At 41.9% G+C, this 26856-nt stretch overlaps 1 protein-coding gene and 1 long non-coding RNA gene across 3 annotated transcripts in view; one reads left to right on the top strand and one right to left on the bottom strand.

The window, feature by feature from the left end:
• Positions 1-19157, bottom strand: part of Scyl2 (SCY1 like pseudokinase 2) — a 51575-nt gene extending 32418 nt beyond the window's left edge. For both annotated transcript variants that reach the window (XM_052165178.1, XM_052165179.1), the window contains exons 1-2: positions 18906-19157; positions 8028-8232 (exon numbers count right to left, since the gene is read on the bottom strand). In XM_052165178.1, the coding sequence (XP_052021138.1) occupies positions 8028-8204 (177 nt within the window). In that variant the 5' untranslated portion in view covers positions 8205-8232; positions 18906-19157. The remainder of the gene's footprint in view (positions 1-8027; positions 8233-18905) is intronic.
• An 85-nt stretch (positions 19158-19242) lies between these two features.
• On the top strand, positions 19243-26336 carry LOC127670942 (uncharacterized). The gene is made up of 4 exons (XR_007974652.1): positions 19243-19373; positions 21127-21250; positions 24123-24233; positions 25743-26336. It is a non-coding gene; the product is annotated as an uncharacterized LOC127670942 (long non-coding RNA).
• The last annotated feature ends 520 nt before the right edge of the window (positions 26337-26856 follow it).

The following is a 26856-nucleotide window of genomic DNA, read 5'->3' as shown; positions in this document are numbered from 1 at the left end:
CTGTCAACTCAATCCCTGGCTCTGGTTCTTTTCAAACCACAGCACTGTAACAGGCAATCCGGAGAGCACTTTCAAGACAAGCCCTATAGCTACCGCTGCAGGGCATTGGTCCACCAAAGACTGAACCAATGCAGCGTTTCTCAAGCCAGCCTATTACTTACAGAAGAGAACACTTGCAGCTGTGTGCCAAGCACTGGGCTAAGTCCTTTTTAGGAATTAGTTGATTCTTCACAGGAATCTCACCAGACACTAATTTACAGTCATCTCATTAAAAAGGGTCCCTGGAGAATGAATGTTGTAAAAGACTCCAAACCAAGTATGGTGAAGAGTCAAGACTCAGGGCGCCTTACCTTTCATTCTAGAGCAAATACACCAATCTGTCAGCTAAGGAATAACACAGAACAAATAAGAATTTATGTGATACTACCTCTGGATAGGGAGTCAAGGAAGCTGAGTAGTAGCTTTAAACTTCATACACAGTTTGCATAAGCCTTATACAAAAAATGTTTGGGACCAGGCTGCTCCTGATACAGACACAGGATTTTACAAATGCATACGCTCTCTTGGGGATGGGATGCAGTGGAAGCATGAATCCATATGCTCCGCATACACTTTATACACACCTGAAGATAGTGGTTTAACAGTACTTAGGCACTTGTATTTTAGATGTAATCGGCTACAAGAAATCAGGTGTAGGGCTTTCTACTTAACATATCATGTTGTCACTCAAATTGTTGGAATTTGGGTTTTTAAGAGTAGGGATGCTCAGACTGTATCTACACATCTTTCCTCTTTTGACCATTAGGAAATATAGCATAACCAGAAGCAAAGTCTCAGCTGATACTAATTAAATCTGAGAGCAGTGACCTCAACGCCCAGGTTCCTACCTCACTGCTCACTTGCGTTCACGTGAAAGATTTTATTTTAGTAAGTGCTCTTCCCTAACACCTTTTACAAATGCATCTAATTTAAATGTGTTTTTCACAGTGTTGTTTTAGAACGACCACATGAAAAGGCTCTGGCGCTCTTGCCATTTCCCTGCTCTTAAAGAGGAAAGCTGCAGTTCAGGAAGAAAAGAAACCAATTCTCCATTTACTCCATTTACAAAAACACGATTCTGCCTCCACAGACCACAACAGGTTATCAACTATCTTTACCACTTTTCTGCTTCAATCAGTTACTTACAATTAATCAATCTCAACAAAACTGTGTTTTTAGCCATTTCAAGCCTCCTGAGGACTCTACGTGAAAACCAGCACTTTGAAACTTTCCATAAGATTAGATCATGATTTCCAGTTTGTATTTTTATTTTTCTATCAGATTAAGCAGCCATGATTTGAAGAGCTGACACCTAAACTTTTTTTAAATTAAAGCCTGTAATGTTCAAAGATTTTTCAGAGTTCAGATATTAGAGGTTCCCAAGCAGTAAAGTCTACAAATACTACAAAACCCAAATACCTCTAAAATCTGAAATATTTCTAATCGAAAGGATATCAAATGGGGGGGCGTAAATTAGTTAGTACTATCCACACTTATCACTTCTGTAAAAATCTCTTTGCCCATTACCTTATGGAAATTACAGGTTTTTGTAACATAAACAATGTCGTAGACTTTAGCAATGGCTTAGACCTAAAAGATTCTCAAAAGTTTACTGTCTACTGATTAGCAATAAAGATGAGCAATTAGTAAAATCCTTATTATCATTTTGAACTAAAATTGTCATCTTCTCAGGATACAAAGTTTCAAGTGTACAGGACAAATGCAGTGGTACTGATGCACTACAGGCCCAGACATGAGTGTGGCGGGCGGGGCGGCACACACCTGCACCGCGGCCCTCGTCAGGCTCAGGGAAGAAGACCACAAGGTGAAGGAGGCCTGGCCTAAACAACTAAACCCTGTTTTAAAAACGCAAAAACTGAAAAGCAAAACACAAAGCTTGGGCACAGGTATCTATGTGGTACATCTTCATGCAGACAATCACTCATATACATAAAATAAAGGTAAATATATCTTTAAAAATTCAGAAGTAATATTCCATAGTTTATTCACTGCATACATTAAAAGTACTGTTCCCTGGCGACTAGGCAGGTCACAGGCCCGGAGGGCAGAACCCTATGCTACTATTCTTGCTTAATGAGGAGTTGCTTCCCTACAGATCAGAGCATCTTAGTCCTCCACCCCCCCACCCCTACCCACCCTGGTTTGGCAGAGTGGTCAGCACACAGTGCAGAGCCCTGGTGCAGTGCTCAGATCAGTGTAAATTAGGCAAACAGCACACCCTCCCCCAGCCCAGGGCTCCATGATCTTGGAGGAAAAGGAGGTGGGAAGATTCTATGGCCCAGAGGTGGCTGACAACACAAGGTGGCTGACAACACAACAACAACAAGGAGTTTCCCAGACACAACAGGGCAGCTGCACACAACAACAACTACAACTGTGACAGCATGCCCATCAAGCTCCAGCCAGACAAAAATCACAGCATGGAGAGGGGAAGGTGGACATGAAACTCCACCACTAGTTGAGGAACAACTGACATTTGATAGCTGCTAGGTAAGGGAGAATCAGTTTTCTTTATTTAACAGTGTGACTCCTGGTAGGTCAGCCACATTGTCAAAACTATCAGGGCAACACAGAGTGGGCAGGATGAGGAGCGAAGGGGGGGAAGGGGAAGAAATCTCAAAGCTGAGTGCAAGGATGTTTTTTTTTTCTTTTTTATTAGATATGTTCTTTATTTACATTTCAAATGATTTGCAAAGTTGTTAGGATACATTAATTGACAAGACCTTGCCTTAAGTTTACCACAGAAGGACATAAGCCTCTGATGTTCTCAAGGAGGATATAAATTAACTGGTTAGAGACAAATTATTTTACACATAGTCGAGGAAGCTACTTAAAGGGGGAGGGAAGGAGGGGGAGGAAAGGAAGGAGGGAGGGAGGGAGGGTGGAATTTGTTCAAACAATCTATAAAATTCTCAAAAGAATAAAAAAAACTTTAAAAAAAGTACTGTTTTCTTACTAGCCTAACTTTAAATAAATTTTAAAAAAAAGACTATAAATTATTGAAATAAATGCCCAGGTGTGTATCGTAACACAATACTAGCACCCCAGAGGCTGAGGCAGAAGGACCTGTTTATAATTTGTAAAAGCTACTTGCTTACAGTAAAGTTGAACTCTCCTGAAAACAATATAGTTCAAGAAATAAACCTGAATTATATAATGAAGTGTGTAATGATCTCAGCGCCACCAGAGACACTTGCTCAAACTCAGATGTTCTTTATGAGTTCTGTTTAGTGGGTCCTTGTGACTCGTCAGGGAATCCTGCTGAGTCGACTGTACTCTTCATTTGTCATCTGATCTTTAGGTAGCAGTTCTTCAAAGTGGTAAACTAAAATGCAAGCATTACTTACACCAAGCTGATGGGCTGCAGGATGGAGAGGGGAGGCTGAGATGAGGACCTGCGAGTCTGCGAGCAGCCTGCACACACAGTAAGCTGCAGACCCGCACAGGCCCAGGAGGTCTCAGAAGTCAAAAGGACTGGAGAGATGGCGAAAGGCATTTGCCATGCAAGTCTGAGAACCTGAGTTGGATTCTTGGATCCTATGGTACAGAGAAACCAATTCCCAAAAGGTATCCTCTGACCTCAACACTTATCATGGTGCTTGTGTGTGTGCGCGCGCGCGCGCGCACACACACACACACACACACACACACACTCTCTTTCTCTCTAAACAAAGAAAACAGTTAGGGCTCAGTGGTATAGCACTTGCCTGGCATGCAGCTGCAAACCACCCTTGGTTTCAATCCTTTTTTTTAGAAAAAAAAAAAGAAGGTAAAGAGATTGCTTTGCTTTTTAAAACAAAAAGGTAATAGAATATCATAAAATTTGCTAATCTATAATCATTTTCTTTTGTGATCATTTTCTAAGTGACTTAATTAACATATTACATTTTATAGAACAGTTTCATTTTAAAATGTTTAATTATATTTAGTCATTATAACTGAATTATGGTTTTGTATATATAATATAAACAAGCCTCACCCACAAATTTTGGCACTATATATGTGTGTGTGTGTGTGTATACATATATACATACAAAACACACATATATAAAACACATGAATACTCTACAGTAATGAAAGTACATTTCTAACCCTAGACTCAGCAAAGAGAATAAAATATGGACAAGGTAATCTTTACCACGTAACAACTTTTCAAAGTCAGCCAGTCTAGTCTAAGTGAGATGGAAAGCAGCTCAGGGTTATCCTCGGCCATACTCTGAGTTACAGGAAAACATCACTACATGAGACCCTGATGGAGAAGGGCGGACAGACAGACGATGAGCAAGCTCAGAGTAATCTTCAGTCACACAGGGAGTTACAAGCTAGCCACACTACATGTGACCCTATCCCAAAGAGAGAAAGACAGACAGACAGAAATAAATGGATGGATAGACAGATGATGGATGGATGGATGGATGGATGAATGGATGAATGGATGGATGGATGACAAAGTTTAGACAGACAGATACCTCTATCTTTGTTATCCCTTAAAAAAGATAAGAGCTATAACGCTATTCAAGTCAAATCCTGAATCCTAGTAATATCCTGAAGCACTGTGGGGTGAGGAGCAACAGATATGACTTCAAAGTCAAATTAATGTACAATTTGAAAAAAAATCATAAAGATAACTGAAAACTTTTCAAAACATATAATCATTCTTCTACTTAAAAGTGTATACAGGTGGGGAGAGAAAGAAGTCCAGTGGGTAAAGGCATTTGCTGCCAAGTCCGATGACCTCAGTGCCGCAGGGCGGAGAAACGGATTCCTACAAGCTGTCTGTCCTTTGACTTCCCACGTGTGGATTTTTAAATTATCTGGCTTTTTTAAGTGCACTTCAAAGATCAGAAAAGCCAATGAAATAAAAAGAAATAATTGTTTCAGAAAACTTCTCAAATATTTTTTAGGGTACATAATATTTTTGAAAAGCATACCTATGTTCAGCTAATCGTTTAAACCTGAACCTGAAACTCTGGAGACTCAGTTACAGAACTATACAGAGACTCAATGATAAAGTCCATACCTGTAATTACACAGTACTCTGGCAGCTTAAGAGGTGAGAAGGAACTGTCTCACTGCAATCTCAAGCCTTACACAGGTCCTCTACCCACATACAGGACCCTACCAAGAGGAACTGTGACAAGGTTGGCAGGGAGGGGCAAGGCTGACAGCTGATGCGAGTCTGCATGGCCCCAGCCTCTGAGCCGGCTGCTGCAGAACAAGCAGAGCAGCTGAGGAGTCCACAGTAATGTGTCCTGCACATGCATCCAGGAGCATCCCTAGCAACTGCCACGCCCCACACCACAGCATATAATCCCAGCACTAGGACGGCTGAGGGAGAAGTACTGAGGGAGAGTTGAAGACTGTGGGGCTGCAGGCACCAAAGGGAAATAATTCAAAACTTTTCTGTTTTGGCACTTTTTGTTTTATTGGTCTTACTCATTTTGTTTTGACTTTTGTTTTTGTGACTTTTGTGTTTTGTGGCTTGTTTGTTAAGACAGAGCATACGTTGGGTGGGTAGAGAGGATCTGGAAGGAGCTGGGGGGGGCGGAGGAAAATACAATCAAAAGATATCTTATGAAAAAAGTTAAGAACAAAAGCAAACAAAACTATGTCCACCAAGAACACTGGTTTACCCAGATTCGTTCTAACCCAAAGCATTTAAGGAAAGAAAGGAATACAATGAGGCCTCCTGGGAAGCCAGCTCACTTAGTTAACAGTTGAGAACAGGGCGCGGCTCTACCATTGGTGCCTTACTCTCCTGTTCTATTAACAGCAATATAAGCACCATTATCATGGTATTTTAACATATTCATCACTGATAAATATTAATATCTGCTCCCATAACTCTCTGGTTAGGCATAAAGACAATAGTATATTTCCATGTCCTTAATAAAAATGCTTAATTCTGTAACTTTGGTGTAGATTTTCATCTTATTCATAATTACTGTGGAACAATATGTTAGTCATCAAGTACATTACATAGTGCCCCAAGATCATAGTGCCTAACAATAGAAAAGTTGTTTTAGTTTATTAAGGACCACTATGATAGTCCCATAATGATAAAATCAACAATATTTCTTACAATATATCTTAGTCACTCAGCAATATATTGTTGAAAAAGAGCACAGACGCAATCTGTACTAATTCTGTGAAGGAGTATCCATTCACAACATCATTAATGAGTCTCAATTTGCAACCACTTACTTTTTTAGACAGACTTGGTGAGTTGAAAGAGAAAACAAGCTTCAAATTTGACAATTTAAATCAACCATCATTGAAAATAAGCATCAACTTTGGATCTCAACAGATTTCCAAACAAACGGCCATAAAAATAAAATCCCATTTCTACAGAAAATTTAAACCTGGGTATTTCTAACCTGAACAATTCCAACAGAAACTGCTAATAAAATGTAACAATAACTGGGCTAGTGAGATATGGGGAAGGGCACTTGCCAACAAGCCGACTAGCCGAGCTCTAAGCCCAGGCCCACAAGCTAGCGGAAAGGAGGCATCAAGGACAGCGCAGGGCACAGCTGTGTGTACAGGCAAAGGCTGTAACGTAACAATGTGGAAAACTATAAAGTATCCATATTTTTAAAAATGTAACAGGAGCTGGAGCTATAGCTCAGTGGTTAACAGCATAGACAGCTCTTCCAGAAGACTTGCATTTGGTCCCAGCCCCCACAGAAGGGGACTCACAGGGACCTATGACTCCAGCTCCAGGGAATCTGTTACAGCCTCTGGCTCTTAAAGGTCCATGCATTCATTCACGTGCACAACCCCACCCCACAAATACACATAATCTATTAATTAAGTAGTCTCTTAGGTCAATTTTATTTAATATAACTTATTCAAACTATTCCACTAAAAAAACTAAATTTGAAAACAATTTAAAACAAAAGGAATATATCCAAACATACTACTTACTATATTTCACAATCATACCACTCTGGTGGTAATAAAAGCTATCAGGTATAACAATAAACCAAAATAAATTATAGGAATAAAAAAATTAGAGAAACCTATTTTCTATAATTCTGTAGAATAAAAGGGGAAATAACAGAGCAACTAGACTGAGGTACAACTCAGTGGTAAAGTCCTTACCGAGTACATGTGAGACCCATGTTCAGTTCTCTAGTACTATAATAACAACAAAAGTACCAATACAGCAATCTTAATAGGACATTTAGCCAGTAACATATTGACAAATATTAAAATTTAGACTGAGAATTTTTATTCTAAACATATTCTTTGCTGAATATTATCATCTAATGCTAATATGAGATTTTTGTTTTATTAATCAAGGAGAAGAAAACTGCAAGATGATAAGGTATATCAAATGATAAATCTGTAACCAGGAGATAACAACAGATATTGAAAAGCATTTGTTTTGATTTCATAAATCAAAATGAAGCTGAAAGAGTCCATTTAAGATTCCATTAAAGGGCTGGAATGCAGCTCAGTGGGTAAAATGATTTCTGTGCAGACCTGAGGCTCTGAGTTTTGATCCCCAGCACCTCACAGAAGCAGGCCAAGCAGCGTGTGCCCGCCAGGAGGACAGCACGCGTGGATGGATGCCTGCCTGGAGCTACTGGCTAGCAAGCCTGGACAATCATCTAGTACCAGGTTCAATGAGAAACTGTCTCAAAAGATACCATGGAGAGTGGTTGAGCAAGGCGTTCCAGTGTTGGCCTCCAGCCTTCACAAACACACTCACCCAAACCTAGGCATGCCAAAACCACACACACAATCAATGTATTCAATGCACTGGCCCTCACTCCTACAGTCCTCATATGCTCAGGTTCAAGTGCAACACCACCTACACAGTGAGTTGGATTAAGAGGACAGTCTCAACTAACTGCTGCAGGGGAAATCCGTTCAAGACCTTTTGGCATTTCTTAATACAAAAATGAATTCACTCTGTGATATTTCACACGTGTACTCTTTCAAATTACATCATAACTAACCTGTTTTGTTGACTTCTTTGTGCCATTAAAAATCTTCCATGCCAACCCATTGCCACCACTGGCAATGTGTCGACCAACATCAAACTCTCTAGTGACAGGATTTCCCATAACAGCACTGGTGACATCGGCCGTTACTTTAGTAACAGTACTCTTCAGTTTATTAAGCATGGACTCCATGGCTGCAGTACTTGGTAGTTCAAGTCACCTAGAAACACAAAAGGGTATGGAAAACAGAACGGTTTTTACTTGTCCTGGGCACATACTCATAGTAAGTTTCAAAACTGTGTCCTCTCAAAAGAGTAACACAACCCCACATAAAGTTCTAAGTTGATTTCTGTCATCAGAGAAGGTAACCACGAGTATAAATTTTAGTCTAGACTAAACACACTCTTTTAGTCTAGACATACTCTTCACAATAAAAACAAAATAAAAAGCTTAGAAGACCCAATGTCCTTTATTATTTCCAATATCCTAATGTTATTATATATATGTGTGTGTGTGTGTGTGTGTATATATATATCATGTATATACTGTATATGTATATATACTATATATATACACTATATACATACACTATATATACACTATATATACATATATATGTATTGTGTGTGTGTGTGTGTGTGTGTATATATATATATATATATATATATATATATATAGTTGATTTGCAAATATTTTCGAAAAGCATTGACTGGTACAATGGTGTGTGCCCACAGTCTCCGGCTGGTACGATGGTGTGCCCACAGTCTGTTACTCATGACAGTGAGTCAGGAGGATCCCTTTAGCCCTCCAGTTCGAACCAATCTAGGCAACCACAGTCTGTGGCTCACACCTATGACACAAGCCCTTCGCCTACTGAGGTGGGAGTGCTGCTACAAGTGGAAGCCAAGGTGGCCTACAGAGTGAGGCCTGCCTCAGCAGAAAAGGAAGAAGGGAAGAAGCAACAATGAGGAGGAGCAGGAACTGTAAAACCCTGATAACCAAGGGTCTTAAAAAAAAAAAAAAAAGTACTAAAGCAAGGGAGATGGCTCAGTGGGTAAAGCACGTGCCACAGAACCCACATAAAAACAGACACAGGGGAGCAAGCATCCAGAACTCTAGCACCCCTCTACCAGGAGAGACGGGAACAGGAGAATACCCAGCCCTGGGCCAGCTAACACGCCAGACAGTGAACAAAAAGATACACCCCCTCCAAGAGGTGAAGGCGAGAACCAGCCCCTGCGGTGTCCTCTGACCACACTCGCCTTCTAGCTCTTGTATCTTCCCACCCTCACGCCTCCTCCCCACCCTTCCTCTCTTGCAATCCACACTCAAATGGATAAACATGAGATCATAAAACAGGCAGTGGTGGCGCACGCCTTTAATCCAACACTTGGGAGGCAGAGGCAGGTAGATTTCTGAGTTTATTTCTAGCCTGGTCTAAATATGAGTTCTAGGACAGCCAGCTGATACAAAGAAACCCTGTCTCGAAAAGCCAAAATAATAAATAATTAAACAAACAAGCTGGGCAATGGTGGCACACGCCTTTAATCCCAGCACTTGGGAGGCAGAGACAAGTGAATTTCTGAGTTCCAGGCTAGCCTGGTGTACAGAGTGAGTTCCAGGACAGCCAGGGCTACACAGAGAAACCCTGTCTTGAAAAAACAAAACAAAAAAAACATACTTAACATTATATAATTAGGTGTTTTTATTACCATCTATTAATAATTGTTTAGCAAACAGAATTATCAGTAACTTTTTCTTAATTAACAATTGTTTAACCTTTCTCATTTAATGATGGTATCTGTTGTCCAAAGGAAGTTTTCTTCAAGCTAAAGCATCCCTAACATATATAATCACAGGAAATTTTTTCAGAGACTACATAGGCTGAGACATTTCAAAATAAAAGTTTCTAAAGTCAGATAAAGAAATCAAGAGAGCCAGGTGACAATGACACCTTTAAGCCCGGCACTCAGGAGGCAGAGACAGGCAGATCTCTGTGGATTCAAGCCAATCTGATCTACATAGAGTGTTTCAGGACAAGCAAGATTACATGGAAATCCTGTCTCAAAAGTGAGGAGGAGCTAGGCAGTGGTCGCACACGCCTGTAATCCCAGCACTCTGGGAGGCAGAGGTAGGTAGATTTCTGAGTTCGAGGCCAGCCTGGTCTACAGAGTGAGTTCCAGGACAGCCAGGGCTACACAGAGAAACCCTGTCTCAAAAAAACCAAATCAAAAAAGAAGAAGAAAGAAGAAAGAAGAAAAAGAAGAAAGAAGAAAGAAGAAGAAAGAAGAAAGAAGGAGAAGGAGGAGGAGGAGGAAGAAGGAAGAAGGAAGAAGGAAGAAGAAGGAAGAAGAAGGAAGAAGAAGGAAGAAGAAGGAAGAAGGAAGAAGAAGGAAGAAGAAGGAAGAAGGAAGAAGGAAGAAGAAGAAGAAGAAGAAGAAGAAGAAGAAGAAGAAGAAGAAGAAGTAGTAGTAGTAGTAGTAGTAGTAGTAGTAGTAGTAGTAGTAGTAGTAGTGAGGAGGGGAGGTCAGAGGAGGGGAGGGCTAAGGGGCGAGGGAAGGAGAGAAAAGGCAAAGACGAAAGGAAAAGGGAATCCAGAGGGCGCTAGAGGGTCATTAGGCCCCCACATTAGATTTTGTGGTTTAAGCACTGGGAGTGTACATGTATGTCCTCAGCACAGATTTTAAAACCTCTTAAAATTTTACTTCAAATTCAATCAGTTTCCTTTCTAACCCTTAAACATTCTATACTGTGTATTAATATTACTCTAACATCTGACTGTAATGGAAGAAAGAACAAAGAGTGAATTTGCTCTCTTAAACATCTTCCCGCCCCCAATAGGCAGCACGGGACTGTAATTCCAATGAGACAGACGGCAAACAAGGAGAGGACTGTCCCAGTTTTCTCCCAACTCTCCAGCCCTGGTCACTGCTCAGATGGTGGCTACTCTTCCAGAAGAGCTGGGTTCAGTGTCCAGCACCCACCTGATGGCTTTTAGCCATCCTTATCCCGGGTTCCAGGAGAAGATGCAATGTCCTCTTCTGGCTCTGGGGCCACCAGAATACTTATGGTAAACATACATATATATGCATGCAAGCAAACTCATGCACATAAAATAAAATAAATAAATCTTAAAAAAAAAAAAAAAAGTAATACTTGACCTCATATAGGTTAGGAGAAAAACCTTCAAAAAAAAAAAAATCAAGTGAAAAAAGACATCCAGAAAAAATAAAATTTAAATTGCAATGAAGAGGTAGCAATGTCAAACTACTTAAAAAGCAAGATCCAATTATAAACAGCTTATAGGAGAATACACTAAACACACAAAGGTAACAAAATGGCATTATAAAATAATATTGATCCAGGCTTTTAAAACAAATACTTTGTAAGGACAAAGGTATTAATTTATCATTGATTGTTAAGTGTCTGTATATGCAGTAAGACAGTTTTGAAATAAATACAGCAAAAACTGGCACTCCAAAGGGAAAAAATCCATCATTTTTCTGGAGACATCAAGAGTTATTAAGCCTGGCCTTGAGGCACAGACACCTCGCAAGCTGAGTGAGAGGCTCAGAAGTTGAAGGCTAGTCTGGGAAACTTAGTGAGACCTATCACAAGTTAAAGTAAGAGGATTACAGACACAGCCCAAAGACAAAAGACGCACAATGCATGTGGCACAGAGAGGAGGGGTTCTATCTCAGTAAAAGGCCAAATAAAAAGAAACACCACATTATTAACTGTTTAACTCGTGGCCTGGCAGGAAGCTTAGTGGTAGTAAGCTTACCTATGGCCAAGGCCCTGGTGCCAGACAACAACAGAAAGTATAGGTGCTACAGATCTCTGTGATGATATCTACACGAATCTCCATGCACAGCCACGCTATATAGCAACCTAGAAATTAGACCTTTGCAACTATACCAGCTCTTAAAATGTTCAGATGCCATCAACTTAAAAACACACAAAATGCATTTACAGGTACATATGCAAAATATTTGAAGACTACTGAACTAAAGCACTTGCCTGTGTTCTACTTGCTCTGTTAGTTATAGCTATGCAAATGTAACCTACTTTCTGCTACTAAAGATTTGAACTATATAAAGTGGAAATGGATTCACTTTCCCTTTTTAATGTAATTCTGCATTTTGTAAGCAGTTAGAAATGTTGCTATTGGCATTATAAAAACACTTATTTGCTGTGCCATGATGCTCTCTGTGAACATCTGCTCATTTTGACAAGGTAAAAGGATACAAACTCCTGTTCAAAACCAACTTGTCAACTCTTGAACCTGCCAGATCAGCTCCACAATGCATGCTCTGCACCCCGTTATACAGCAAGATGCAGACGATGTAAATGGGAATGCGTCTCTCCTTAAGTGATCTGTCCTATGGCTGACCCAGACTGCCCAAATCCAGCAACAAGTCAGAGACTTGAATGTGCCATGTTACAGAAACATTAGCATGAGCTCAAAAGGACTGGAGAGATGTCTTAGGGGGTTAGAGCACTTGCTATAGCAGGGCAGTGGTGACACAGCCTTTAATCCCAGCATCTGGGAGGCTGAGGCAAGCTATGGGTCAGCCTGGCATACAAAGTGAATTCCAGGAAAGCCAGGCCTACACAGAAAAACCTTGACTCAAAAAATGAAACAACAACAAAAGACCACATGTTGCTTTTGGAAAGAACCCGATTTTGGTTCCTAGCACCCATGGTAACTCATTACCATCTATAATTTCAGGAATCTAACACCTTCTTCTCTCCTCCATGGATACCAGGTACACACATGATACACATGTATACAGACAAAATAGTCATATACGTAAAATAAAAATAAATCTAAACACAAATCAGAAAAAAAAAGATGAACGCAAAAGTGCTTTCAGGTGGGAACAAAAAAGGGACAGAGTGTTCAAGAGAGAGAGGACCCTTGTGTGCCATGCTACAGAAAGATGATGATGATGTGCGGTAAAACATCATGGTGAACACAAAAGCCAGTTCAGAACTGATGTTCAAACCTGAGGTAGTCAGCTAGCATCCACACGGAACCAACAATACAGCAGGCGACATGGAAACTACCAGTCAGTTGTTTCTGAAAACCCCTATGTACCTGATAGCTTTATAAGACAATGAGCAGAGAAGAATAAAGGAAAATAAACTATAAAGGATTTATTCTTCAGACAAGTGATAAACTGTTATATACTTGATTACAGTGTTACAAGCCCCAGAGAGTAATGTTAAAGATGTCTGTTTTTAAGGCCAGTGGCAAAGGGCTACAGAACGAGAAGGATACCGGAGTAAATTCAGACAAAAGTGGGAGAAGAGAAAGTATGGCAAAAGACACCAGAAAATCCAGATTACCCAGAGCACTGAGCATGCCCAAACCAGGCTAGAAGTCACAGAGGCTTCCTGGCCTTAAGTAGATGACTAATCAATCCACTGAGCAGGTGCAAGAGCCACTCGGGTGGAGCTGGGAGAACTTCAGCAGGTACAGTGTAGAAAGCACACAAAACAAGAAGAGGAGGCAAAGATGGCCGGCTACACAGAAATGTGTTTTATAATTATGAAATAACTGTTATGCAATTTTATTACACTTCACATTTCAAACTGTTGAATTAAGGAAACAGCAGTGAGGAAGGAGAACGTTCAAGAAAAGATAGCGAGTTCTCAGAGTGATGAGACAAAACTCCAAGTTCAAAATCAACGTGCAGAAGGAACCAAGCCGGGACATGTGGGCAACAACTCTTTCTAGGGGAGGAAGAGCTCAATTTTGGATATGTATTATCTGAGTTGTATAAAAGACAACAAAAGTTTCCTTAATTCAACAAATATAAGGAAATATGGAGGTTTTGATATAGAGGTCCAAAATCCAGAGAAAGTTCTGCACTGAAGGTAAAACTTCAGTACCATGAGTGAGTACTGTAGACTGTGGACCTGGGAAGGGTCACCCACGGAAACTCAAGGAAAAGTATATCTAACTGTAACAAGTGCCCACGGACAGAAAAGCCTGCAACAAACACGACACTGAAGAACAGAAGTAGGACAGTAAGGCTGCAACCTAAAACCTTAAATTACATTTGGTTGGTTTTGGATTGTGTGCTTGAAACGCTCACCATGTAGTCCAGGCTGGCCTCAAACTCAGAGATCCACCTAACTCTGCTTCCACAGTGCTAGGATTAAAGGTGTCCAGCACTAGCCTGGTAGAAATTCGACATGCACAAAAACCAGGTTAGTTGCATCTTTTTTTAAAAATAGCTTTTCAATTTTTATTTGATTAAAAGAGAGAAATGAGCCAATTTTTTTCTAAAAGACAAAATTATAAATGACAGAAATGTCTGCTCATATACAAGCCATTTCTCCTCATACACTCTGAAGACACTTGAAACTTAACCATCTTTCCCCAGTAAAGCTCAGTGAGTGTGAATGAAAGTAATCCAGTCTCAGAGTGAAGATGGCTTCCCTCCACCATCTGGGTCAGCATCCACCGGGCTCTCCATGAAAGCAGAGGTGAATCTGTTGTAACACTTACTAGATTGTACATACACCTGCAAAAGTGGGTAGCAAGTTACAACATCCGATACTAATGCCAGGAGCCTAAGGGAATTAGGTAATAATTATTGGTTCATGAACACTAGGTACAACAAAAAATGTAATATGTAAAATTACATTTATGCTAGAATAACTATTAAATTTCAAATAACTAGAGTCCTCTATCACCCAAGAAAATTAAAATTACATTTTTGTTAAATAGATTACAATGAAACCGTTACCTAAAATACATTTGACAGTTAAAATATTTATATTTACACAGTATCAGAAGATAACAGAGCTCTTTGGACTTCTTCCCTCCTGCTGCCCCTTTCTCCCCATTCCCCCACCACCCCTCTCTTTTACTGAGTGCTCATGGCCAGCCTCTACTTCTCTGCCTCTGTCTCTACTACTCTCTCAACTCCCCTCCCTGTAAATAGAGAATTAACTCTGTTCTATACTATGAAGGAGGAGGAGGAGGAAGAGGAGGAGGAGGAGGAGGAGGAGGAGGAGGAGGAGGAGGAGGAGGAGGAGGAGGAGGAGGAGGAGGAGGAGAAGAAGAAGAAGAAGAGGAGGAGGAGGAGGAGGAGGAGGAGGAGAAAGAAAGAGAGAGAGAGAGAGAGAGAGAGAGAGAGAGACAGGCCAAAGAAGGGAAAAGAGGAGGAATGAGAAAGAGATAAAGAAACCTAACATGCCCAGTGACAGAAAGACCAGGAGTCCAGGGCCTGCCTCAGCTAAACAGTTATTAAGTTTGAGGCCAACCTGGTCTACATAAGAGTCTAACTAAAAACCTAGGGCTGCTGAGGTGGCTGACTGCCAAACGTGATGGCCGAGCCCCATCCCCAGGCCCCACAAGCTAGAAGGAGCCGACCTACTGTGGCAATTCTCCTCTGACCTTAACATGTGCACCACAGCACATACACACACACACACACGCGCATACACCAAACAAATGCACTTTTCGAAAAAATTATGTAAAAAATGAAAAGTAAAGAAAGGGGTAAAAGGAAGGAAAAATATAAAGGTGAGAGAAGGAAGGAAAAGAGGAAGGGAGGAGGGAGAGAAAAGAGGGGAAGGAAAGGGAAAGGCAAGCATAGCATTGCACAGTGTGTGAACATGAATTCGTGAAATGCTTAAGAACTCTACAAGACAAAGTTTTCAAACTGGCAAACACCTAAATACCCATGAATCCACAGACCTATGGACTGCCTCACCTCTAAGGAATTGGAATCTAGATCCTGATCAAACTCGGGGAGACTGGTGCACAGTGGTGTAGGAGAACAGAGTGTCTTGTTATATATATATATCCAATACAACAGCACTGCAATCCAATGCCAATTCTAAGACTTACTACTGTACAATGGTTACTACTGCTTGCCAATGGTGAATGGATCTGGGATCAGCTAAGGGACACGCCTCTGGGTGGCTCTGTGGGGTTATCTCTTGGAGAGTTAACTGAGGGGATGAAGGCTGTCCGTCCTGTAGAGTTGGCAGCACCTTCTAGAGGCAGTCCTGATGTACAGAGACCTGAGGGTAAAGCAGTGGGGCTTTTCACCTGCCTGCTTTCCTGTCTTGCAGGTGACTGAATCTACCCTGTTGCTGCCACTGTAGTTGCCATCTGTCTTAGTTTGGGTTTTATTGCTGTGAAGAGAGACTATGGCCAAGGTAACTCTTATAAAGGCAAACATTTAATTGGGGCTGGCTTATAGTTTCAGAGGTTCAGTCCATTATCATCATGGCGGGAGCATGGCAGTGTCTACGCAGACATGGTAACCCAGATGCTGAGTGTGCTACATCTTGATGCAAAGGCAGTCAGAGGGAGAATGACTCTTCTGGAATGGGCAGAGCTTGGGCACTAGGAGCCCTCAAGGCCCACCTACACAGTGACACACTTCCTCCAACAAGGCCACAGCTATTCTAACAAGGACACACCTCCCGAAAGTGTCACTCCCTGTGGGGCCAAGCATGCAAACACATGAGTTTGTGAGGGTCAAATCTATTCAAATCACTACCCCATCCTTGCTGACAGCAGAACCCAGTTTCTTCAGCCTTCCGATGTAGACTGATGATAAGCAGTCCTCCACAAATTCCAAGCCTTCCACACCAGACTGGACCTCCAGAGGCATGCAGATGGCCAATACTAGCCTGCTTCTTCACCCCTATTGTGGAATCCGACCTAATAATCCTCTTCTAATATACACTGATTCTATTTTAGAGAGCCCCACTAACACACTCATCTACCTAACAATTTCTCATCTATGAAAAGGAGGGAGAGTCACCAGTACTTCCTAGTGACTGTTGTAGGAATTAAAGATGATGACACATCTAGAAAGCTTAGTACATTTCTGGTCCATTTAGTAAGCACTCAATGAATTCGCTCAGTTAACAAACGGGTACACCGTATCAGGAGGTGAGGGACATAACTATGGGAACTGCAGTCATGTCCTGAGAACACTTAATAAGGAGAATCTATACTGATCAAAGACTACTTGAAATGAACTGATTGATAAACAGGCATTAGCCGGGAGCATATGAAACAACAACTTTTCCAGGCTCTTGGGGACTATACCACACTTGGAAGTAGAGCCAACAGCCATGCGCCTGGAGGAGGAACAGAAAGATAGACAGCAGACATAGCGACAGGGAAGAAAAGAACGCCAAAGGCACTGTAGAAATGAAGCTAGACGAACGTACAGAGGGGACAGCTGTGCAGGGCCTTACAGAGACATTATTTCAGTTAGGCTGGGCATTGATCCAGAGGCAGAGGCCTTGGTGAGTTCAAGGCCAGCCTAGTCTACATAGGGAGTTCCAGGACAGCCAGGGCTACACAATGAAACCTTGTCTCAAAAAAGCAAAACAAAATGAACAAACAAAACAACAACAACAAAAGAATTTCAGTTACTCCAAAAGGAGAACAGGCAATTGTGATCAGATCTATATTTTGAAAAATGTCAATTCTAGCATAGAAACTACAGGAGGAGTTCAGCACTCTAGATGCAAAAGACCGATGTGGCTAGAACAAGGAGGTAATGCTGAAGATGAAGAGAATGAAGAGTCAAGAAATATTTAAAAGGCAAAATCAATAGGACCTCCGAAGAGATGGTGAATGAGGCATAATAGGAAGTTAACAAATTTCAACTCTTAAAAAATAGGATCAAAACATAGTACAAGCACCCTATTTTTTTCTTGAGAGGATAAATCACAAATTTCAACGATATCGACATGATTTAATTCCCAAATATAGAATGAGTTTGTACAGCAATGTCCTATTGTATGGAATCACAACACACCTGTATTACATACATAATCTTCTCTTACAGACAAAATGAATAATTTTCACGTGTGCATGAGGTATATCTGAACAAACTCAAGCTCTGAATCTTCAATTAGGTTCCTTTCCTTTACATAAACACAATCCCCTTCTTCTCCAACCTTTATTAAGGAGGGGGAAAGCCTTCAAAGTCGAAAAGGACTCTTTCAAGCAAAACATCAGACATGCTTAGGTTTTATAATGGCTGACTGACTTATACATAATGACTTATAATGACAAGCATCTGTATTAAACTGCTTTCTCTGAACAGAGGTGCACGACTCAGAAAACTTAAATACAGCTTTTTAAAAGTGTCACCACACAATCTCTGGTTTTGATGTGCAAAAAAAACAAAAACAAAAAAAACCTCTAGCTGATAATTTACAATCAAATCACTTTAAGTCGCTGGTCTGGAGTCCCTTTCAGTCCTGTTAAGAAAGGGAAACATTGGTGTCCTTAATTACTGATCACAGGTAACGCGTCCATGCGAATCCCAAGAAGTTTCTGCAAGCTTTATCGGTCTAAACCTTTCTCTGTAGCTTAAACAAGCGCACTGGAGCCCCCGACGGGGATTTCATTCTCTCAAACCAATCTGCCCCACCCACCTCACACACAATAACCGTCCAGTCCAGAAAGACAGCTACCGTCAGAGAAGGGCGTCCTAAGCTCAGGGCCTTAGCTGGTTGACCCCAGCTACGGGAACCGAGTATCAGAAACAAGGGGGGCTGTCTCAGCAGTCCCGGAGCAGTGTCCAGTTTCCCAAAAGGATACCGAGGTCTCCGCGGCGGAAACTCGAGCTCCTGCGCCGGCTCTGGGGACGCTCCCAGCAGCCGAACGACCCAGGCAGCGAGTCTCCCGTCGCCCGAAGGCCTCGCCTGGACTCACCGGCCTCTGAGATCCGCTCCCTCCCGCTTGTCGCTACCTGGATCCCGCTTCCCGGGCCACCCACCGCCGGCCTGTCCGACCCGGCCCGTCACTAGGCAACAGTCGCCAGCCGGGGAGGCCCGTAGCCCGCAAGCTGGCCGCAGACCCAGGTCGCCCGGTGCCCGCGACAGGTCACTCACCTCGCAGCCGGCTACCTGGAGGGGCGGTGCTGGGGGCCCGTCCCCCGCCGGCTCCCTCAATGCCTCCGGGTTGTGACTGCTCGGGCCGCGCTCCTGGCCACCACCGAACGCTTACTCCATCTCCTCCGCCACCCCCGAGGCCGCAGAACCCCGAGACCGAGGAGTAAAGGGGGAAGGGAGGGAAGGGACTAGGGAGGAAGAACACCGTAGGGGGAAGAGCACCGAAAGACAAGCCCGCTCCTGCATGACGTCACTTCCGGACGTTTCGGAAGGGCGGGGCTTGGCTTCCCTCCGCCCCGACAAGGCGGAGTAGGCGGGGCTCCAGGAGCGGGGGCGGAACCCGGGCGTCTGCGGACAGCTGTACCTGTAACTCTGATCAACAGTCTTTGCGGCAAGACGAGCTTTCCAGACTGGGAAGGCTGAGTTTCTGAAACCATAGAAGAGGAATCACCAAAATAATGAGGACAGGTAACCAAATATATATTGGAGATGACTAACACAGAGCGACTTGATGGTTGGGCTCTGCAGCAGCTCTGGTTGTGAGGCCCCGCCCCTTTGCTGTTTCTCAGGCTACCTGCCCCTGCAGGTCTAGGACTCTGCCTTCTCTTACTTTCTGTTAAGTGACCTTAGAACCTAGAAAAGCTGTGCTTCTCTCACGGGGCTGTGTTGAAGTGCAGATTCTGCTGCAGAAGTAGGATCAGATATTCTGCATTTCTAAGACATTCTCAGATAACTCCAGTGGCGCAGTTCCACAATTAGTGCAATAAAGGCTATTTAACTTACATGCTTAATGAAAGAGGGAAATTGTTCCGAAAATATACCTAGGCGTCACTAGGCACAGCTTCTGTCTCCTTTCTATCCATTCAAGTAGCCCGTCCAAGTCCTACCACCCCTAACCCTTACCCTGTCTTCCCTGTCTCTGCTCTGTCCCTGATTCAGGTTAAAATGTCTTAAGATGGGTAATAGGATAAATTCTATTACAAGAAGAATTGGAGGAGGGGGAGGGGAGGATAATGGTGTGTGTGTGTGTGTGTGTGTGTGTGTGTGTACACGTTTGTGTGGTGTGTTTACATGCTTCTGTGAATACAACTCTATGTACACCAGATAAGCTCGAGGCTAGAGGTTAGCCTTAGGTGTTGTTTCTTGGGAGCTGTCCTTGTTTTTTTTTTGAGACAGTGTCTCTAAATAGAACCTGGGGCTTTGCCTTTCTCTATCTCTTCTGCTGTGAAGTTAAGAGCACCTACCACCAAGCCTGGCTTTTTTAATGTGTGCTCAGGAGATCCAACTTAGGTCCTCATGTTTTTCACTAGCTGAGCCTTCTCTTTCCAGCCCCTGAGGGATAGACTTTTATTTCTGTCATTTTGCCAAGAGCATCTTCTAACTTATGTTAGAATGCTACTAACTAGTTCTTCAAGATCAAGGAAGGAAAGGCTTAGATTCTTGTATTCTGCACACAAAAACGTCTGGAAATAATGTTCTCTACCATTCAACTTCCTTTTCTTTCTTACGTGCTTTAACTTCAAATTTTACTGGAGTAAGGGGAGCTAGTTTATCTCTACTAAACATGGGTCTCTCTTTTGGCGTGATAAAATGGTCTGGGATTAGATGATAGCAGTGATTGTACAGTGTTGCCAATGCACCAAGAAACATTGAATTAAACATTTTGACAGAATCTTTGTTAGCAAGCCTAATCCTTTGGAGATCTTATGAGAATAGCTGTTACTGGATATTTGATCACACTATGAACCCCCAAGATTGTGTTACTGAAAAAAAAAAAAAAAACTGTTTCTAGTTGTGGTGTGGCTCAGAACTAGCACATCCCTTTAATCCAAGAGCTTTCTGTTTATTGTAAACAGGATTAAAATAAGTCAACCGTAGGTCAAGAGGCAGAGCAGGCAACCAGTTGACCAGGAGTGAACTTAAGAAAAATGTAGCTGTCCATCAGCTGTGGAGAACTGGGTACCTGAAAGGGAGGTTGGGAATGAAAGAGAAACAGAAGGGGGGGTGTTGGGGGAGGAGGATGGGGGGTGTCAAGAAGCCAAGACAAAGGTTTCTGATCAAGGCTCAAAGCTTAATTTGCAGCTCTGATATATATATATATATCAGATATATATATATATATATATATATATATATATATATATATATATATATATATATATATATGGAAACCCCAAAGACCCATCCTTTGTTTCAACTGGATTATGTTGTTTTGTTTCAGCTGGTCAGTGCTGTAAAGGAAGCTCAGCAGGTGGCCTGTTCCTGCAGGAAACTTCAGTTGCAGCAAGGCAGGAGACTTCTACCTAGGTCAGAGGAAGATCTGCTGGCTGTAGCAAACAAATAAGGTCTGTTTAGCCTGCTCAAGGCTGAGGGAAGGGCACAGAAAAAAGAAAAAAAAAGAAAAGAAAAAAAAAAACATAGAGAGTAAGAGAATGGAGGAACCTTAAGTTTGAAGGGTTTTTGAGACAGCTTGGCAAAAGGTAGCATCCTCCTCCTTTCGGCAGGTCGGCGGTGGAAGGTTAGCTGGGTGCTTTCTCTGTCTCTCTAAGCTAACAGTCTTCATCCCAGCATCTGGCTCCCAAGTCTCTATTGGTCAAATTAAACGTTTGAGATGTCATTAAAAAGTACAGATACTTCATAAATAAAACAACCATGCTGTCTTAGTCAGGGTTTCTATTCCTGCACAAACATCATGACCAAGAAGCAAGTTGGGGAGGAAAGGGGTTTATTCAGCTTACACTTCTGCATTGCTGTTCATCACTAAAGGAAGTCAGGACTGGAACTCAAGCAGGTTAGGAAGCAGGAGCTGATGCAGAAGCCATGGAGAGATGTTCTTTACTGGCTTGCTTCCCCTGGCTTGCTCAGCCTGCTCTCTTATAGAACCCAAGACTACCAGCCCAGAGATGGCACCACCCACAAGGGGCCCTTCCCCCTTGATCACTAATTGAGAAAATGACCCACAGTTGTATCTCATGGAGGCGTTTCCCCAACTGAAGCTCCTTTCTCTGTGATAACTCCAGCCTGTGTCAAGTTGACACACAAAACCAGCCAGTACACATGCCATGTCTGGAAAATAGTATTCTCCTCTCCTCTTCCCCTTCTTCTGACTTTTACATCCTTTCTTTCCCCTCTTCTATGATCATCCTGAGCTTTGGGGGTCAGAGATGATGCAGATGTCCTGTCAGGGGGCTGAAAGCTTGAGTCCCTTACTCTCAGCACCCTCCCCAGACGAGTCACTGTCCACTACAGAATGAGGCATTTGTGCCCAAGACTAAGAGTGGTGTTAATCTATAGGCGTAAATATTTAGAAGTTAATTTGAAAGTCACATCAACACATTTAGCACAATCACATTATTACTATTGCCCCAAGAGCTATACCTCCTCAGACATAGGCTTTTGACCAAGCTTACAGTACAAGGCATGAATTCCCTCCTGTGAAGTGAGCCTCAATTGCAATCCAAAAGCAGTTGGTATTCCATGTGACAGTCATGCCACCATCGTACCAGTGGAGACATCTTGCTTGGCAGTTCAGCCTTGTAGCAGTCAGCCTTCACAGTCAGGTAAGAGTATCGATGCTTTTTCTCCCATAGAAGCCTAAATAGCAACTTCTAGCACCACAAATGCTACCCAAGAAGGAGAAAGCTACCATTTCAGTTCCAATTTGATTTTGTTTTTTTATCTTACACCAAAGCATGAGATATCTTTAGCACTAGTCTTAACATTCAGTTCTTGGTTCCAATGAACAACAGAGACACTAGATTATATTTTTTGGTGGCCACATCATTGCAAGGGTTTTGTTATTGTTGTTAAATGGACTTATATGTTTATATCTCAAAGAAAAATTATATACACATATTATAAAAATACCAAAATGTGACCAGGCATGGTAGCACATACCTTTAACCCCAGCACTGGGGACAGAGGCAAGTAGATCTCTGTGAGTTTGAGGCTAACTTGGACTATATAGAGAATCTCAGGGTATTGAGGGACGCATCATGAAACCATGTCTCAAAAATAAATAAATAAAAATGTAAATATTCTCTCCCATTTAATACACTAAAGCCTTATTTCCCCTAAGATTACTGGTTGGAAATTTACCCATCCAGATCTTACTATTTCTCTGTATGTATTTGTGTGTAGGATCATGGTATAAAATTCTTCTGCTTAGCTTGTTAATTTTATTCTTTTGGGTTTTGGTGTTTGTTTGTTTGTTTGTTTGTTTGTTTTGTTTTGCTGTCCCTGTGGATGAGCTCTTCCCTGTCACTCTGTGTTCTTCCATTTCTTCCAAGAGCAGCCTGTTTTCCTGCAACTCAACCATGCCATAGCTTTATATCCCTGGATGAAAGGTGCTTTGACTATTTAGAGGTTTTTATTATTTCCCAGCAGACTTTTTGAAAAGATCTACTTTTATTTTTATATATGTTTTCAAGTGTGAAGCTTTGAAGAAATGCTTGGTCACAAGAAATGCAGGGAGTGGTCCAACCTGACAGAGATTAGAAGTGTGGCCTTGTCGGAGGAAGTATGTCACTGGTAGAGGGCTCTGAGGTTTCAAAAACCCAAGCCAGGTCCAGGAAGTGCTCACTCTTCCTGCTGCCTTTGGATCCAGATGTTGAATTCAGTTCCTTCTCCAGTGCCATTGTTGCGGGAAATATTTAAAAAGTAGAACCAGCACGTTCTCACACTTGTGCCTCTAACTCTTTGCCCCAGAGGCCTGGCCAGCCATGCACTGGAAATCAGTGGCCAACCTGGTTTTATCTTGTAGAGATTCACTCGCCCAGAGCTCCCAAAACATCACTACCCAGTTCTACAGGTTCCCAGTGGCGGGTTGCTACCACGCCAAACCCACGCTTCGAATCCCACACGGCCTTTGTGGAGCACCTCAGGCAAACTCACGCTTGGCCACCATAGCTTTCTCTCTTGAACCCAGATGAGCCACAGTGTGAATGAAAATGCAACACGAACTTAGTTCAGAAACAACGGTAACTCAGTCTCGGGCGCAACAACTAAAACCTAATCTTGTAAGCCTTATTCAAACCTGATCCCTCCATGATACTAGGAAACTCTCAGGAAAAGGAAGTAACTCTCTCCTGCTTCCTCTCTTCCTCCATCCAACCCAGAAGTCAGCCTACTCGCCCAGTGATTGGCTCCTTTATTCATTAGCGGATTGGTTCACAAGAAGCCATGAGTACCTGACTCGTTCCTCATTCCCCATTCCAGAGAGTCTCTCCCAGGAGAGCAAGCAGCACAGAGCCACCCACAACATGCCATGTCTGCCTGCCTGTCACCATGTGTCCTGCCATGCTGATGATAGACTACATCTCTGACACTGTAAGTCAGCCCCAATGAAATACTTTCCTTTATAAGAGTTGCCGTGGTCATGGTGACTTTCTATAAGGATAGAACACTGACAGCAAGCATGTCTGTGTCTCCGCCGTGTGTGTGTGTGTGTGTGTGTGTGTGTGTGTGTGTGTGTGTGTAAGAACCTGTCTAGGGAGGGAGGGAGGGAGAGAGGGAGGAAAGAAAGAAAGAAAGAAAGAAAGAAAGAAAGAAAGAAAGAAAGAAAGAAAGAAAGAAAGAAAGAAAGAAAGAAAGAAAATGAGGAAAGAAAGAAAGGAAATAAGGAAAGAATCATGGTGGAAAGAAGGAATGAACAAACAGAAAACCTAAGGAAGCCACAACTCTGTAATAATAAGGACTCAGATCTATGTACTTTGTTCCGACATGCGTTCTAAAGTGATCTTCTTAAGAGTACTTGACTTGTATATCACATTTTAGATCCCTATATGTCCATGGTTATATAAAGCTTCTCTGGTAAATGCAAAGCACTTAAGTATCTCTTCTCTAAATATTAGTGTTCCTTGGAGTCTCTTCTAGTTCTTTTTTCTTCTCTACATACCTTCTTTGTGCACCTTTGTATGTTCTTGATTCTGTGATGATTTGATGAAATGCAGTAAAGGTTGTAACTATTAATGAAATATGGCTGCATCCCCTCTGACTGCCTGTGGTGATTAGAATGAAAATGGCCCCCATAGGTTCATAGGCAGTGGCACTATTAGGAGGTATGTTCTTGGTGGAGCCGGTGTGGCCTTGTTGGAGGAAGTGTGTCACGGGGGGGGGGGGGGGGGGGGCCGCGGTTTAAGGCAGTCTATAGCAATATATATAGCTAATAACTTTCTTAAATGGTCATCAAATTATGCTTCCAAATAAAGGGTCAGTATATATGATAATTCTAAGGTTAACACATTCTAAGGGAAACACACTTGGCATAACAGTAAATTTTTAATCTGAGTCTCTAGATAACTTTGGTTATGTTGGTTTTTAAAATGAGTAAGTATACCAGTTCCTCAGAAAAGATAAAGTTTCTCTTTGTATACCCTCTAAGGTAGTGTTAAAGTAAATACATTTAAAAAGTATGTGTGATATGTCCTCCACGGTAGCTTTAGAGCAGTGGCTCTCAGCCTTTCTAAGACTGGGACCCTTAACATAGTTAATGTTGTGCTGAACCCCCCCAACCATAAAATTATATTTGCTGTTACTTCTTAGCTATAATTTGTTACTGTTATGAATTGTAATGTAAATATCTGTGTGAATAACATATTTACATTTTCGCTTTATGAATTTTCAGTTTGGCCCCAAATGGAAGTATATTTTCTACAGTATATTTTCTATAATGTAAAAACATGGCTTGGGGCACTTTTTTATTAGCATTTATCAATCAATTTAAGTTAATTAATTCCATTCTTAACTATTGTTTAGAAATGGAATAACTTCATTATATTGGTTGAACATGTGTTTTTTATTTGTTATTCTTGATGGCCTAGTTGTTTTCTTTCTCAGCTGTGAAGGACATCTGGAAACAACAATCACATCTTCTTCAATCGATCCACTTTCCGATCTTTGAAAATACTTTAGAGCCTCCAGTTAAAGTGTAAACTTCCCAGCTAAGTGAAGGTGAAGATCTTGTCATTTCTAACACTTGTATAAAGAGATGATTCAAACCCAAGTGAGTAGTCAAAATTATACACTGTCAAATAATTTATAACTAGAAGCTCCCCTGTTTATTTGTTCTTGGTGCCCTAAGATATGAGAACACATCTATAGTATAAGCCAATGGTCCCATCTCTAGTTTATAAAGTGACTGAATTTTCAGATAGGTGCATGCCTTTAATCCTAGCACTCAGGAGGGAAAGGGTGGCAGATCTCTATGAGTTTGAGGCCAGCCTGATATACATAGCAAGACTTTTTCAACAAAGAGAGGAGGAGGAGGAGGAAGAACATCAACAAGAAGAACGAGGAGGAGAAGAAGAAAGATAGATGCAAAGAAAGCGAGAGAGGCAATCTGAATCTTCATCTTGTCTAGCAGAGCCAATGATGGTAATAACGGATGGGACCGTGAGAAATCAGTGTTCCATTTTGTGCCCCCACTCTCTTCCACGCCCTCTGAAGTCATCATTTTCACTCTACAATACTAAAATAATTTGAACATCACAGTTTCTGCCAGGTTATTTATTCCCTCTCTACAAAATCCACTGTAGGGGTAATCTCTTGTGTCCTGTGTAAGAATATCACCTGTCAATAAATAGCTGAGTGGTCTGTAGCAAGGCAGGAGAGACTAGAAGGTGAGACATCCAGCAGAGAAGGGGGGAGGAATTCTGGGAAGGAGTCAGGTGTGAGGAGGGAGGGGTTCTACCACAGAGAAATGGAAGAAGTCAGAGGATGTAAATGGATTAATTGAGACACGAGCTAGTTAAGGAACAACCCTAGCTTAAGGCCTAGGCATTAACCATAAATAAATCAGCCATTGTATCGTTCTTCAGGAACTGGGACAAACATAGAAAAAGACCAAAAGGTTACAATCTACAGTCTAGAAAAGGAGATAGATATGAAAGAGAAAACAGTGCAGTCCAATGAAGCTGCCATAAAAATCAGCCTGTGGACAAGAGTCCCAGGG

This window comes from Apodemus sylvaticus, chromosome 20, assembly GCF_947179515.1.
Source record: "Apodemus sylvaticus chromosome 20, mApoSyl1.1, whole genome shotgun sequence".
In the NCBI taxonomy this organism is placed as follows: domain Eukaryota; kingdom Metazoa; phylum Chordata; class Mammalia; order Rodentia; family Muridae; genus Apodemus; species Apodemus sylvaticus.
Note: the sequence above shows the minus strand (reverse complement) of the source record. Positions and strands in the feature narration are given on the sequence as shown.